Source organism: Schistocerca piceifrons, chromosome X, assembly GCF_021461385.2.
Source record: "Schistocerca piceifrons isolate TAMUIC-IGC-003096 chromosome X, iqSchPice1.1, whole genome shotgun sequence".
Lineage (NCBI taxonomy): Eukaryota > Metazoa > Arthropoda > Insecta > Orthoptera > Acrididae > Schistocerca > Schistocerca piceifrons.
Window position 1 is genome coordinate 377,437,035 of NC_060149.1, and position 17,190 is coordinate 377,454,224.

The 17,190-nt window shown below is 36.7% G+C and overlaps 1 protein-coding gene across 6 annotated transcripts in view; it reads left to right on the plus strand.

Annotated features, from left to right (window-relative positions):
- LOC124721307 (protein ST7 homolog) overlaps positions 1-17,190 on the plus strand; it is a 178,259-nt gene that overhangs the window by 97,046 nt on the left and 64,023 nt on the right. For all 6 annotated transcript variants that reach the window (XR_007006316.1, XR_007006315.1, XM_047246215.1 and 3 more), the window contains 4 exons: positions 406-576; positions 1,546-1,779; positions 5,164-5,261; positions 11,560-11,750. Coding sequence is in view for 4 of the 6 variants with exons in the window: in XM_047246215.1 (XP_047102171.1) it covers positions 406-576; positions 1,546-1,779; positions 5,164-5,261; positions 11,560-11,750 (694 nt within the window). In the remaining 2 variants the exon portion in view is untranslated. The remainder of the gene's footprint in view (positions 1-405; positions 577-1,545; positions 1,780-5,163; positions 5,262-11,559; positions 11,751-17,190) is intronic.

Sequence of the window (17,190 nt, forward strand, 5' to 3'; positions counted from 1 at the left end):
TAAGATACTGTCACCAGGAATACGTAATAGATAGACCTATGCATATACTGTATTTTGTATACTCCCACATCTAAACTGAGAGCATCTTCATCCTCAGATAATTCCGTTATGTTATTTTAAAGGAGCACACTGCATTTTTAATTACTATATTAGACTGTTTGGATTTAATTTTTAGTGTGATATGCTTGCACATACACACATATCATGGATTTTAAGGTGATGCTTTAATGCAGAATGGAAGGAGTTCTTTGCCAGATCTTTTTATATTCCGTTTTGTGTCACCCTTATGACAGTTGTTGAATGTGGAACACTCATTTATTGAAGAGGTTTACTGCATCATTTATCATTCATTTTAAGCTTTTTTCCCAATTCAAGTTAATAAAAAATTCTAAAATTCATTTACAGATTGCAAAGTATGGAGAAATCCAATGAACCTTTTTCGTGGTGCAGAGTATCAGAGGTATTTTTGGGCCACTAACAAGGAACCTCTGACTTATTATGATATGAATTTGTCCGCCCAAGATCATCAGACGTTTTTCACTTGTGAAGGTGATTGTGGGAAGCCTGAGTATGAAAGTAAGTCCATAACTAAGCTCATAGATTATGTAACACTACATTATTATTGTTGTAATGGATAATTTAAAATGACAGCATTCGAAAAGGTGAGAGAGAGAATCTGAAAAGGGGGGACATCATAGTCTAGCTTTCAGAATCATGTTCGATACCATGTAGGAGTGGAGATGTTCTTCTGTCTCCTTTTCTCAAGATGGGTTTGTCCAAATGACCATGTTGTCTGCCTGACTTCATCATTGTAATATATTTCTCTATCTTGCAAGTTGTTCAAAAGATAATTGAATACACCTTCATGGACGATCACATTCTTAGACTGCTTTACAGTCATTTTTTAGTGACCCAGGGGAAATATGTCTCCAATCATGTGACCTTTCAATACAATTATTCGCCACAGAGCTACATTAAGTGACACAATTACAAGAAAGAATACCTACAGTTTTTTCCATTATTTTTCTCTCTGTACCAGAAAATAGGACTTGTAATGTTAATTAGAACTGAAATTGTATCAATTGTATCTTATAAAAGATACCGTCTTTTATGAAAAATGTGTGTGACCTTTTGTATTTTAACTTTGTTAAGAGTCCTCGTAAAATATCAGTCTCTCTCTCTCTCTCTCTCTCTCTCTCTCTCTCTCTGTGTGTGTGCGTGTGTGCGTGCGTGCGTTTGGGGGGGGGGGGGAGGGGGAGAGATACGAGCGTGTGTGCATGAGGGGTCTTTAACTGTTGCTGTTTCTTTCATCTGCCAATCTTAACAAGATATTTATGTTATTAAATATGAGATTACAGAAAAATATTTATATTAATTTTTATGTTATTGAAAATGATTTCAGGTTTAATGTTTAGCAGACAATCTATATTATGGAATCTTTCATAATCTGCTGTGCTTCATCTTGGGCTGCTGTTGATTTTGTGAATGTAATTTCCGCTTGTTTAAAAATGTCAATTTTGTGGCATACTTATTGCTTTGTGACAGTAATGCAAACAGCGTGGCGGGAACGTAATCCAATTGCTAGAATCAAAGCTGCCCATGAAGCTCTTGAGAAAAACAATGAGTGCACACCTGCATTTATACTTCTGGCAGAAGAAGATGCTACAACAATCAGTGAGGCGGAAAGAACATTTAAACAAGCATTAAAAATAGCTGAAGCAAATTACAAGAAGTCACAGCAGTTGCAAAACCAGAGCTCTGTTGCAGAAGCAGTACATCGTAAGTGAACTTTTTATCGTGAGGTGAAATTGAAAATATGTTATTTCAATGCTGTTATTTAATCCTTCAAAGTTAATACTCTGATGATCAGTAGAATTAACATATCTCCTTGGTCAAGTGTGCCATCCCTCTTCCCCAACCCATGCCCCCTCTTTCCCCCTCAGTGACGATGGGGTTTTGTGTAGCATAAACTCCATAAAATATAAGAAGCAATACACTTTATATTATATATAAAAACAAAGATGAGGTGACTTACCGAACGAAAGCGCTGGCAGGTCGATAGACACACAAACAAACACAAACATACACACAAAATTCAAGCTTTCGCAACAAACTGTTGCCTCATCAGGAAAGAGGGAAGGAGAGGGGAAGACGAAAGGAAGTGGGTTTTAAGTGAGAGGGTAAGGAGTCATTCCAATCTCGGGAGCGGAAAGACTTACCTTAGGGGGAAAAAAGGACAGGTATACACTCGCACACACGCACATATCCATCCACACATACAGACACAAGCAGAATACACTTTATATGGTTGAGATCAAGTTGGTAACAATAAGATCATGTAGTATATGACTAGCTAGCAACATAGTCCAAAAAAAAAAAAAAAGAAAGTAAGGTCATTATAAACGTACAAGATCAGTCCATAGTGAATACCAAACTAGCAAAACTGTACAACAAGCTGTTGAGCATTGTGTCCAATGATATGATCTGAAAGCTCTGAGATAACAGTTAAGTGGCTGTATATGAATCCACATGTGTTTTTAAGCAGAGAACTCTGCTAGATTCCATATTGATTCTGTAACATTGTGGTAAATCTAAATCAGTATAAGAATAGTGTGGCAATGCATTGACTTGTTGGCTCTTCAATGGGCCACTGTAAGCCGACAAACTGATACCATGATCGTGCTTAACAGCTTAATATCAGTGTTTGACAGTGACAGTCACTTTTGGAACCTATAGTGAGAGTATGGTATAGCTCTTCACATATTACACGTGGCATGTTGTTACACTGCAGCCTGTCTGCTGTTAAAATTCCAGCTAATTGAACTCCAGCAAAGTATACATAAATAAAATGAAGGTGAGTCATCAACAACATGATATGAATAAATAGGAAACTGACTGGAAAAAATGGAGAAGTTGGACTGAAATACTGATGTTAGATTATTGCTCTTCTTTTACGCTGCTTGCTTTTGTCATGTCAGTCATGTGTAGCGCATTAGATGGACTTGTTATTACATACTGACAGTATTATCTTTCTGCTAGGGCTATGAGTGATTAACATTTCCTGCTATGTCACTGTCCTCTATTTACATTTGCTACAGTTGCCTTTTTCGTACCCTCTCAAGAAAGCTAGATTTTAATGAAACTGTAGAAAGTAAGTCTCTGTTGCTGTTTATCTTGCCTTGATTCCTCATTTGAAAGACTATTTCCATCTGTCATATGAGTTACGTTTATGATATTTCTTCAAGTGATTATTAATCTAGCAAATGCTTATTCTATCTTACATTAATGTGGATGATAGTCCCTTAACTTTTCCCTGTAGTGACATACTAATAACATATGGTGGTGTTAAAGATATAGGATCTTTTGATTAATCATGCACTTCACATGTGCTTATGACAGGTCAGCAGCCTTGTACAAAATACTGTAATCTGCACCTCATCCAGCAGTTTATAACCATTTACCACATAATACACATAACAGTATAATACACATAAGCAGTATCACCCCAGAGATCTCTCAAAGCTACCAGCATTATCTTATAACTCATTTCTATACATTGTGAATAATAACTGTCCTCTTATATTTATATGAAGCACATCATTGCTGGAAAGTAAGAAACAAGCCATCAATCTGAGAGACTTTCTCTGTCTCCTTGTGGATTTTGAGAATATATAGGGTAACCTAAATTCTGGTTTGTGGAAGCTAATGATTCCAACAGTCTACTCTGAGGTGACAAAAGTCATATATCTGAATATAATGTCGGATCTCCTTTTGCCAGGCATAGCACAGCAACTCGATGTGGTATGGATTCAGCAAGTCGGTGGAAGTCTCCTGCACAAATATTGAGCCGTGCTGCCTTTATAGCCATCCATAATTGTGAAAGTGTTGCCGGTGCAGGACTTTATGCATGAACTGACCTCTCGATTATGTTCCATAAATGTTTGATGGGATTCATGTCAGACAATCTGGTGGCCAAATCATTCAGTCGAATTTCCAGGATGTTCATCAAAGAAACTATGAACAATTGTGGTCTGGTGACATGGTGCATTTTCATGGGAACACGAAGTCCATGAACGGCTGCTATTGGTCTCCAAGTAGCTGAACATAACCATTTCCAGTCACTCATTCAGTTGGACCAGAGGATCCGGTCCATTCCACCACCAATTGCACAGTGCCTTGTTGAGAACGTGGGTCCATGGCTTGTGAGGTCTGCGCCCCACTTAAACCCTACCATCTGCTATTACCAACTGAAATTGGGAGTCATCTGACCAGGCCATGGGTTTCCAGTCATCTAGGGTCCAACCGACATGGTAATGAGCACATTGTACATGTCACATTGAGCTCTGTGGTCATTTCATGCAGTGTTACTTGTCTGTTAGGACTGACAACTCTACACAAGTGCTGCTGCTCTCGGTCATTGTGAAGGTTGTCAGCCACTGCGTTGTCTGTGGTGAGAGATAATGCCTGAAATTTGGCATTCTCGGCACATTCCTGACACTGTGGATCTCATAATATTGGAGTCCCTAATGATTTCCAAAATGGAGTGTCCCATGCGTTTATCTCCAACTGCCATTTTGCATTCAGAGTCTGTTAATTTCAGTTGTACAGCCATAATCAAGTTGGGAACATTTTCACATCAACCGCTTGAGTGCAAAAGACAGCTCCGCCAACACACTGCCTTTTCGTATCTTGTGTACGCGATACTACTGCCACCTTTATATGTGCATATTGCTTTGTCATGACTTTTGTGGGGTCTCATGGTCTCTGTAACTCATAGATGTTTCATAATTCTACAAGAAGTTGCATGAGTCATATAAGACTGTTGTTTTTGTGAACTCCTTTGAATATTGCATACCTCCTTTTCCAGTAACAATAACAGGGAATGCTCAATTGCTTCAGTATTTGACCAACAAACAGCTGGTAGAAATCCACCGGCTATGACATTTTATGGTTCAAAAGGCTCTGAGCACTATGGGACTTAACATCTGTGGTCATCAGTCCCCTAGAACTTAGAACTACTTAAACCTAACTAACCTAAGGACAGCACAAACATCCATGCCCGAGGCAGGATTCGAACCTGCGACATTTTATGTATTCATTTTATGTACTCAATGATACAATTAACTGCAAAAATTGATATAGTTGTCTTTTGTCATTTCACAGGTAGAGATACAAATGTTTTGCTTTATATAAAGAGGCGCCTAGCAATGTGTGCAAGAAAATTGGGAAGGGTCAAGGAGGCAGTAAAATTGTTTAGAGATGTAAGTATGTTTTTTCTTAATGCATATGCATAGTGTATTTGCCCCAGATGTAGGGAAGCAGCCTACTCACGCCGTAGTAAATTCACATCAGTTTTTCCATTGTGTGCCAGCCAGTCCGCTGTAACTAGCTCTGACGTCATAAATGTTGCGCAATACTTTAAAAATCAAGTAAATAACCTAAAATGTTTCTAGCATGTCAGGAGTAATACTAAATTAATATGTGTTGAATATCAGTTCGATAACTTTAACCATTTTCGAAATTTGGATGTTTTTCTGTAAAAATCATTGGCGCAACAGAAAAGAGCTAGAGACTTAAAAATTTATATTTAGATTCCTTTTTCATAATTATTTAATAGAAACAGTCTTCTGGATCTCACAAATTAAGATTTTAGTTGAAATTCATGATTTTCTGGTTTTTGTCTTAAAAATTAAGGAAGCAAGATAGATTAAGTAGGCTAATAAATAAGGCTAGGATGTTTAAATTTAAGTAGAATGGAGATCCGCTATAATCATGAAGATGTGAGAAGTTTCAATTGAATAACTATTAAACTATAGCGATAGCGTATCTCCAAAGGGCAAGTTCAGAGCTCGTCTACTGCGTGCAGTGTAATTAAATTAATTCTCTCGCCCAAAATATTTAACTTAGCCACGTCAAACTTTTATTATGATTACTTACCTGTGTGTTGAAAGTACATTTAAATTGAGAGCTTCATCGGCCATCAGCAAAAGGAGCTATGATTTATTCAATGACTTAAAGTGGTGCATTACTAACCCAGGGGCTAGTCGGGAGAGCAATTTTGATCAGGCGTTCCCTTAGCCGTCCGCACCGCGGCTTTATATATAAGAACGCTGTGCGAGGAAGCAAGGCCCCAGTTCTCTCCAGACGCTGAATAGCACACTACCTGTGTCGGGAGTAGCGTCGCGTCGGTATCATTGCTATAAACAGCCTCGGATGCCGTATTAAGTTACTCGGGATACGCGTAACCATGAAATAATTTTCAAGTGAAGTGTTAATTCTGGGATGACTTTAATTATCTATCTTCAGTTTGCGTATGTCATATTTTCACGTGCCGCTGCGGGACGGACATTCTACCATTATTTAGTGTGGCGTTTGATGAACATTATCATCAAATTATGGCGAGTATTCATTTAAACATTTAATTTGGACAGTTATAGTTGCATCAGCGCATTAGACTCTGAACTGCTCTGTTAGTCGGATTGTGTGGATTCTTCTTTTTTTTCATCTGTGACTTTCAGAATATACTGAACTATTTTTAATCAAAATCGTTTTTGATTATGAATCCCAGACAATCTACTAATTTCTCAGAGCTATAAGTTGTAGCTATAAGTGTGTTTCTCAGATGAAGTGGGCACTAGGAATTCTAATTACAGGCTTCACGTTTTGCTAATCACTTTCTGGTTGCCAATATTGTAGTTAGAAAGCCAGTGTTGAGAATGGCAAAACAACAGCATAAATAATAGAAAAATTTAAATAACAATTAATTCCACCCGCCGCCCCACGTATGGTTAATAGGCAGGGAAATGCATCTTTTCTACATTACAAAACATTTTATATATATAACAACAAACAAATTTCCACCCGCCGCCCCACACAGTGTATAAGTAGGTTTTGCACAATTATTTTTAGACACATTTATCATGTTTTCACTTGTGTGACTTGCATTTAGTAATTATTCTTTTCTAGTGGTTTTTCTTCTTTTTCCCTTCTGTTGCTGTAGAGTATTTTACTTTCTACATCTTAATCACAGTATTGTTCATGCCTCTGCATAAATTAATTATTGCTGGATATTAACAGCTTAAAGAATTATTTTTTTCTTTGCAAACACTGCCTTTTTTTTGTCATTTGTTTTTGTATGTGAAACTTCTTCACTCTCTCTCTGTGTGCTGCAACATGTACTATTTGCTACTCTCCTTTTACTACATATCGAATTCTGTTTACCTGTTATGTAAGCCTATTGTGTAATTCCCTTTTGGTAATTCATTCAATTCTCTCTTTCATTAAGCTTTTTTCATTGTGTATGGCTCCTTGTGGGTATTTTACTGTGCTATTATTTTCCTTTTTCTTCTTATCCAAACATTTGCTATTAAATATTCCCATCATAATTTTCTCTCTTATTGATATTATGTATGGCTGTTTCTTTTTGCTTGCTTAAAATTGTTCAGTTACTAATTTACTTCTTATTTTCAGTGGAAACTTGTGGTGATGCCTCAATGTGCCACATTCCTCAGTGTTTCCATTTACATTTGTATCAAGTTAAAACATTGTTCCCATTGGAGCAGTTAACTGGACTGCTCTCTTTCAGGCATTGCTTGCATGTGGAACATCATTGAGAATCATTTGTGTTAATGTCTAAATCTCTTAAGGAAGTAATTATTTAATTGTTGCAATTTGCCATTTTATGGTGGCCATTCTGCACGTATGTACAGTTCGTCTAATTAAATAATAAAAGCATGATAGGGATCCATTAGACTGTGTAGTGTGTGTGTGGGATATTACTTTAGTACTGAATGCAAGGACCAAGGAATGCCTTCTGAGGAATGGTTCTTCATTGTTCCTTCAGATCAATCTTGTTCTCACTATAAAAGAGTGAAATGGGATTATCTTGTACCATGCCTGATGCCAATATTATTTTTTTTCTTTTCCGATCTCCTTTATTATTAAATAAAATAACAAAAGTCCTGTTCAAGTTGTGTTTTGTTAAACCGCATTTTTTACAGTATAATTTACCGATTGTTTATGACAGTAATAGAAATAGTTCATGTAGAATCATTTTATTTGAAGAAATTTTCTAAATTTACAACACCTATGATCTATGTTCACTTCAAAATTCAAACCCACTGAAAGATATTTGTTCTTAAATTTATATACCTTATAAAGCCCTCTTTCTCCACTTTTCAACCAACATTTTACTTCCTTCAAAAACTGTGTATTTAAAAAAATGATAACTATTCAAAATTATCAGTTCCAGAAGCTCTCAATCTTAAACTGCAATCCTGTCAAAATTCTACCATTAGTGTAGTAGCTCTTATTCTTTAGATTCCAAAAATGTGTGATTTTCATGAAATAACATGTTACTTAGCAAATTATGCCAATTAGAATATCTAATTTCACAGAAAATTCGTGGTGGGCTTTGAAAATCCCAGTGTCCAGAGACTCTTCCATGTCATAAAATAGTACCTATATTGTGTCAGTTCTATTTATACAGCTTATAGTTAATCAAGATAACATCACTACCTAATTTATTTGTTTATGTTTTTCTTTTTCTGTCTTTTATGTTAATATCTACACGTAACAGTCTTTTATGTTACCATTTTGTAGTTTATGTACTACACGCATCTTTGTATAGGCATCACACACAAAGCCACATGCAGACTGCAGTAGTTAGTCAACATGTTAACTTATAAGTAAGTCTGTTTAAACAAGATGCTACTTGTTAACATTTGCTAGGCTAATAACAGCCTCTGCAGCTTAGTGACCTGTGATGTTACACTGAAATTATTAATGACAAGCAATTTGATCATCTAAAGTGCTTCTCTTCTCTTTCCTAGCCTTTATTCCCTGTGATTATCTAAAATGCTTATGAACAATAAATATGAAAAAAAGCACAGGGTAGTATCATCTGGCTTGTATGCAATCATTTTATAAGGTGTGATAAAAAAAAGTTTCCATTCAAAGGCTGTACAGTTCAGAATCGGTATGCCAAACAGGCAAAATCACTGTGAGCATTGAGGCAATCATGCCACCGACGCACCAGGATGAAGATGCCTATTTGGTAAAACACTGTGTCCTACTGTGTGAAGTAGTCCATAACTGCCTAATGCACATGCTCATCCGACAGGGATTTTTGTCTATTTAAGGCCTTTTCTAAGGGACCAAAGACATGATAATCACTTCAGGAGATATCAGGACTATAGGGTGGGTGCTCAAGTGTCTCCCACTTGAGTTGGCATGGCTTCTGCATTATGACATTCACAATATGGGGACATGCATAGTTATGAAGCAGCCATACCCCTTGTCACACCATTCCACAATTTTGGTTTTCAACAGACATGTTGTGCCATACACATTCTTCATTCTCAGATATATGTCTACCAGTGTTTGTCCTTCAGCAGCCAAGAAGGGATAATAACAGCATGTTGATCCTGTTTGGATGCATTTGATACTAATGTCATACTGTTGATGTTTCCCCATTTACATATCAGAAAGACACAAATGCCATACACTAATCCCTTGCCTACATGTCGGTGCTTATCTACCCACATTGGAGTTGTGCTACATTGCACATATGCTGCAGCAACACCCTCAAATGAAAATTTTTTGATCATCCCTTATATAATGCTTCAAATTTCCTAATACTCATCAAGAAGATATAAAGCAAAAGAAGAAATTTGATGAGATTTAAGAGAGGAATCAAACAGGTCATTAAGTTACACAGCCCCTGTCTTTTTGTTCTTTTTCCGGTGGTCACTAGTTTCTTGTGCCAGTCCCAGTTTTCCTTATTCCTGTCTCAGTGTCCTTCATTTTGAGTGGTCAGTCATTACTTGTCCCACCACTGTTCTACATTCAGTACTAGGTTGTAATTCCTTTTGTTAATTGAATACTCTCATTCTCGTTCACTTTTAAACTGTTCTCAAAAACTCGACTTCTTTGCCTACATGATAACTTTTATAATTATATTTTCAAATTAAAATAAGAAGTCCTGATTCACTGGAATTTATTTCTCAACTTAATATTTCATGTTTTTTGGAAGGAAAGTGTTCATAATTTCACTTTAGCTTTCACAAATAAAGTTTATTAATGCCAGTGTTTATGTTCGTACAGTTATGTTCTATGAATTGTTAAAAAATAAAATTTTAAAATTAAATTAAATGAATTTATCAGAACTGTACCATTTTCACTTCTCAGCTTCTGAGGCAAAGTCTGTCCCTTGAAGATATTAAAGAGCAGTTAGACTATGTGGAGTCCTTCCTAATATAAGGTTTTTCAATCTGGCCAGAAACTTTTGTAGTTTTAATTTCAGAAATATCTGAGCCCATTTGAGTCTGACATATATACAAAATTTATCCAAATATTTCAATTTTAAAAATGACTACTTTATTACAGTAAGCAAAGTTCTGACAGAATGTAAATAATTTAGGAGTAAAGGAGACCACTCACTGAATAGCAGAAGCCTTGAGACATCGACAGGCACAGTAAAAAGAATGGCAGCTTTGCTAGCTTTCAGGAAAAAAAGAATGACAACTCTGCTATCTTTTACAGAGCAGTTGCGGGATCAGCACATGGTGAAACTAACAAAACCTGGTTGTTTATAGAACATGAGCATAACCAGTTTGGAGGGAGGTGGAGAAGGGGAGGGGTGCTAGAAAAAAAATGTTCATAAACCGGACTCGCATCATACCCTGCCTCATCTCTCAGAGAGGCATATCAATTCATTATCAGTTTGAAGTAATGCTAAACATGTAATAGATACTGATTGGTGGCAGCATAATCATTTGTTGTGAAATTTCAAAATTATTTTGCTGTTCACAAAGAAACTATGAAGAGTTATCACTAACAGACGCCACTTACCCCTCCCCTGCTTCCCTTCCAGATTTGCGGTTGTTTCCTGATGCTATGCTGTACAGGCAGGTATCGAAGATGAGTGACTGTAGAATGATACAAGATGTCTTGGACAAAATTTCTAGTTGATTTGATGTATGGCAACTGGCTCGGAATATTGAAAAATGTAAGTTAATGTGGATGAGTAGGAAAAACAAACCTCTAATGTTTGGATACAGCATTAGTAGTCTCCACCTTGACATAGTCATGCCATTTAAGTATCTGGGCATAACAATGCATATCAGTATGAAATGGAATGATCATGTGAGGATTATGGTTGGAAACACGAATGGTTGACTTCGGATTACTGGGAGAATTTTAGGAAAGTGTGATTCATCTGTAAAAGGGACCCCACATAGGACGCTATTATGACCAATCTTGAGTACTGAATGAGTGTTTGGGATCCGCATCAGGTTGGATTAATGGAAGACATTGAAGCAGTTCATAGATGGGCTGCTAGATTTGTTACTGGTAGGTTTGAATAACATATAAGTGTAATGAAAATGCTTCAGGAATTGAAATGAGACTCCCTGAAGGGAAGACAACATTCTTTCCGAAGAACACTATTGAGATATGGTAACTTGGACATAATTCAGTATTGTTGTTAATGAGATGTAATTATCATATATTGTATACATGTTACTAACTACTATGATATGACTCTTCCTTTTTTTTCAGCTATCAAAAGAGGTTCCACCAATTATGAATGTTCTCAATGTTCATGAGAATCTCATTGAAGCCTTACTAGAAATGCAGGCCTATGCTGATGCACAGGCTGTCTTAGCAAAATATGATGATGTTACATTACCCAAATCTGCTACGATATGCTATACAGCAGCTCTTCTAAAAGCAAGAGTAGTGGCCGACAAGTAAGTGTAGTGTGTGTGTGTGTGTGTGTTTAATTTTTATTTATTTATTTATTTGTTTTTTATGAGCACTCAATGGTGAGGTTATCAGCAAAGTGAAAATAGAAACATAACACTATATTCTCTTCCCCACACTACACATTCTATAAAATATTAATAGGTCTGCTAAATTCTTTCTAGAAAGTATTCCTTAGTGTTTAATATGGGTCATTAAAACCTTGATCCCCAAATCAAACTCCCATTCTTTTTCCAGTGAAGAATGCTTGTCTCTGTGCTTTACTGAAAAAATAATGATTAAAATCAATAATATTATTAATTGTAATGATTATAATTGCTGTATGCACTTTTTAAATGACAGTTTAATAGCTGGGGATACTGTATTGATTAGGCTTGTCAAAAGTAACTAAATGGTATGTATTTGGCACAGGCAAGCCATCTACCCATTATGAAGTATTTGTTACTCATTACTTTTCTTACTAATCACATGTGGCCATAGACCTGCTGTACTGTGATTCCCAAAATATTTTATACACCGGGCAACCACAGCTGTTGAAAGGTATGATATTATGAAGAACTCTGATCACAGCTGGTAAAATTGTTGTTTATTAACACGTGACTGGTTTTGCAGCTTTAAGCCTTATCATCAGGTGAACCTATGTGGTAAAAAGCAAAGTACAGTGTCACCACTTTTTGTGGACATTAAAATTAGTAAAAGAATGCCTAAAATATACTGACAGTACTAAAAGATCATAGACATACCCATTGCCGCTAGTCAAAATGTACTATTCAGAGAGTATCGTCAGTACTATGGTGAGCGAAAGATAAAGTAGTAGTGCCCCATTCTTTAAAATTTGCCTGCATCTAAAAAGAAAAAGAAAATATTTTATAGTGAGCAGACAATATTTTTGTTTTTTTTAAAAGAGGCCAGATTGGTGACAAAGAATTGTCACTGCTGACATGATTAGTCATGGCACACAAAACTTACAATGTGGAAAGAATCAGGTGGCAGTGTCTTACCAATATGCCAGCAAGGCAGCTCAGTGCAGGCAAGGCAATAGCGGCCTCCATGAATGACAAAGCTGGCTGGTGGAACGGAAGCAAGCTTGTAAAGGTAGTGACCCAGCACTCCTAGTCATAAGTATACAACACGACACTGTCCACATGAATAGCTTCCATTCTGCCAACCCGCTAGTCTCTCTTTGTCGTTCGTGCAGGTCACTTATGCCCTGCCCTCCACTGAGATATTTTTTTTTTCTTTTTTGAGGCAGGCAAATATTAAAGACTGGGGAACTTCTTATTTGTCTTTCGCTAACTTTAGTATTGATGATAATCTCTGAATAGTACATTTTAACTAGGAATGATGGGCATGTCTATGATCTTTTAGCATTGTGAGAATATTTTAGACATTCCTTTACTAATTTTAATATCCACAAAAAGTGCTGACACTGTACTTTGCTTTTTACCATGTAGGTTCGCCTGATGATGCGGCCTAAAGCTGTGAAACTGGTCATGTGTTAATAATCAACAATTTTACCAGATGTGAGCAGAGTTTGTCCTAACATCATGTACTATGATTGGCTGATGGAGAGCATTCGGCATGTGCACCATATTTGATTTCGTAATCCTTAAGTTAACATTTTTGTTTGATAATTTTGTATTAAAACGTGCATGCAATGAAAAAATACTGTTTATAGCCATTGCTGCGTAGAGGGATCTTTCAAAAATGCATTGTTTTGGCATAGTTTGTTAAAATAAGATGATGGAATGTAAAACATTCCATTGTGGTACCTTATGAATTGCACCAAGGCTAGAGTCGCTGTCACTCAGTTTTGTAATGGTTCATTGGGTACATCCCAAACAACAAATATGAAGGTCCAGGGTTCCATCACTAGTCATTCTTAAGATTTTTCTTTTCTGTTACTGATTTTATTCCTCCCATTGTTTTGTTAATGTGAAAAATGCCAGGTTACCTTGTGATTCAGAATCTGCACTAAATTGTCCCTTTGTAATTGGATAGGAAAGCCAGTTTATAATTTGTTAGGACAGCCTTATCCTTTTCTGTAGTGTCCATTAGAGTTAAATTTATCAGTATGATTATTACTATTTTACTAAACTCTCAAGCTGTGAACCTGAATATATACTCGTACGCTGTTAGTTAAGGAGCGATGGGAACATAGCAATTGGTCACAATCCCACTGGTTTTCAGCTACAAACTTTAGTAGTGTATAGGCAAGAGTAAACTGTTAGTTTCCTTCTGCTGATACACCAGTAAAGTTATATGGTGATGTGTACTGCTGCAAGTTTGTTGGAGGATAACTCACTGGAATGCACTGAAGATGGCTATTTGTAACTGAAATCTAGTTATGCAAGAATGATAAAAAACCAATGGGATTGCAACTGATTGTCTTCTTACTTATCCTATTAATCTACAGTTACTGTTAGTGGTGGTTATCTGATCATGTACTCATCAGTTGCAGTCTCACAAGTAAAACTATGTTGCTCTGCCATCTTTTGTGATGGGCAACACTACTTTGTCATCTAGATGTAATGATATCTTTATTGATGCACTGTGAAGTTCTTTGTTGGAAAGTTAGGGAGTTGGAAGGAATTGGGAACTACAAACTGTCTTTACAGAAAGAAAAAAAGAAAGCATAAAGCAGTGCGTGAATATGTCTAGAAGGGCACTAAATGTTACAGCACACAATGCTTTCATTGTTTCTCAAGCAATTGAAAAGGCAAAGGATGATGTACATATAAATTTCAAGCTTTGTATTGTAACAGTATTGCTGGAAAATCGCTGGATCTTCCAGCGATTTTCCAGCAATACTGTGGTGCAGGACTTTCTGTTGAAGGTTGCTGCAAAGTGTACCATTTTAAATGTAATAATGGCCTAGTAGTAAAATTTTGTCAAATGTTGTGAATAATTACTATGCTGGAATGATTTAAATAAAATGATTCATTTCTGTACCAGCTGGCCATGTAAACTACAGCCAGTAGGCTAGGTGCGTGCATGGAATTTACTGACACGAAGAGTTGATACATGGGATAAGAATATGCTGAACTGTACCTTCATCTTGTTAATTTACTTTGTAGTACCTTCCAATAACGATATTTCGAAGATTATTGACTTTCAAATATTGGATTGCTCTCAAATCAGTGACAGCAAGTTAGTTTAAAAAGTACATAAAAAACTGTCACAACACTACTGAAAATGAAAATTTGACTGATGATTTCATCCTCGTGCGTAAAATATTCTGGAGGTAAAACAGTCCCCCATTTGGATATCTGGGGAGGGACTACTCCGGAGAATGTCATCATCAAGAGAAATAAAACGGGCATTCTGTGGGCCATGGCATGGAATGCAAGATCCCTTAATTGAGCAGGCAGATTAGAAAATTTGAAAAGGGAAATGGATAGGTTGAAGTTAGGTATAGTGGGAATTAGCAAAGTCCAGTGGCAGTAGGTACAGAGCTTGTGGCCAAGTGAGTACAGGGTTATAATACAAAATAAAATAAGGGTAATGCAGGACTAGGTCTCCTAATAAATAAGAAAATAGGAATACAGTAAGCTACTATGAACGGCATAGTGACTGCATTGGCTTTGCCAAGATAGACACAAAGCCAACACCCACCAGAGTAGTACAACTTTATATGAGAGCTAGCTCCACAGATGATGAAGAGATTGAAGAAATATATGATGAGATAAAAGAAATTATTCAGACACTTAAAGAAGATGAAAATTTAATTATAATGCCGGACTCGAATTCAATAGTAGAAAAAGGGAGAGAAGGAAAAATAGTAGATGAATATGGATTTGGGGAAAAAGAATGGAAGAGGAAGGTGCTTGGTAAAATTTTGTGCAGAGCCTAATTTAATCATCACAAACACTTGGTTTAAAAATAATGACAGGAGGTTGCATACATAGAAGAGACCTGAAGACGTTAGAAGTTTTCAGATTGATTATATAATGGTAACACAGAAGTTTTGGATTAGATTTTAACATTTCCAGGGGCAGATGTGGACTCTGACCATAATTCATTGGTTATGAACTGTAAATTAAAACTGAAGAAATTGCAAAAAATTAGAAATAAGGAGCTGAGACCGTAATAAGTTGAAAGAACCAGAGGTTGTTGACAGTTTCAGAGGGAGCATTAGGCAACAATTGACTATAACAGGGAACAGAACTACAATAGAAGACAAATGGGTAGTTTTGAGACATGAAATAGTAAAGGCAGCAGAGGATCAAGTAGGTAAAAAGACAAGGCCTAGTAAAAATCCTTTCTTGGATATCACAGGAGATACTGAATTTGACTGATGAAAGATGAAAATATAAAAATGCGGCAAATGAAGCAGGCAAAAGGGAATACAAACATCTAAAAATGAGACAGCCAAGAAGTGCAAAAGTGCTAAGCAGGAATGGCTAGAGCATAATTGTAAGGCAATAGAAGCATATATCACTAGGGTAGAGAGAGATACCACCTACAGGAAAATTAAAAAGGCCTTTGGAGAAAAGAGAAGCAGCTGTATGAATATCAACGGCTCAGATGAAAAACTAGTACTAAGCAAAGAAGGGAAAACTGAAAGGTGGAAGGAGTATGTAGAGTGTATATAAGGGAAATGAAGTTGAAAGCAATATTATAGAAAGGGAAGAAGAAATAGATGAAGATGAGATATGATACTGCAAGAAGAGTTTGATATAATGCTGAAAGACCTGTTGAAATAAGACACCTGGAGTAGATGACATTCTGTCAGGACTGCTGACATCATTGGGAGAGCCAGCCATGACAAAACTATTCCACGTTGTGTGCAAGGTGTTTGAGATAGCCAAAATACCCTCGTACTTCAAGACGACTGGAATAATTCTAATTCTAAAGAAAGCAGGTTCTGACAAGTTTGAATATTACTGAACTGTCAGTTCAATAGCTCATGGCTGCAAAATAGTAATGTGAATTGTTTACAGAAGAATGGAAAAACTGGTAGAAACCAACCTCAGGGAAGGTCAGTTTGGATTCCACTGAAATGTGGAGCACATAAGGCAATACTGACCCTTTGACTTCTTTTAGATTGGTCAAGGAAAAGCAAACCTACATTTGTAGACCTAGAGGAAGCTTTTGACACTATTTGTGGAAGACTCTGTGAAACTCTCAAGGTAGCAAGGGCAAAATACAGAGAGTGAAAGCCTATTAACAACTTGTTGGGATACAGTTTTGCTAGAGGGTGAAGTTTTTGAGTTATTCATGGAAAACCACAAAAGTGACCTTCAAACATGCCCCACTCCCACACTCAGCCCCCACTGGTCAGGATTTCTAGTATGTTAGTCATGGCACTCCCTCCTGCCACTGTACAAATATCTACATCTACATCCATACTCCGCAAGCCACCTGACGGTGTGTGGCAGAGGGTACCTTGAGTACCTCTATCGTTTCTCCCTTCTATTCCAGTCT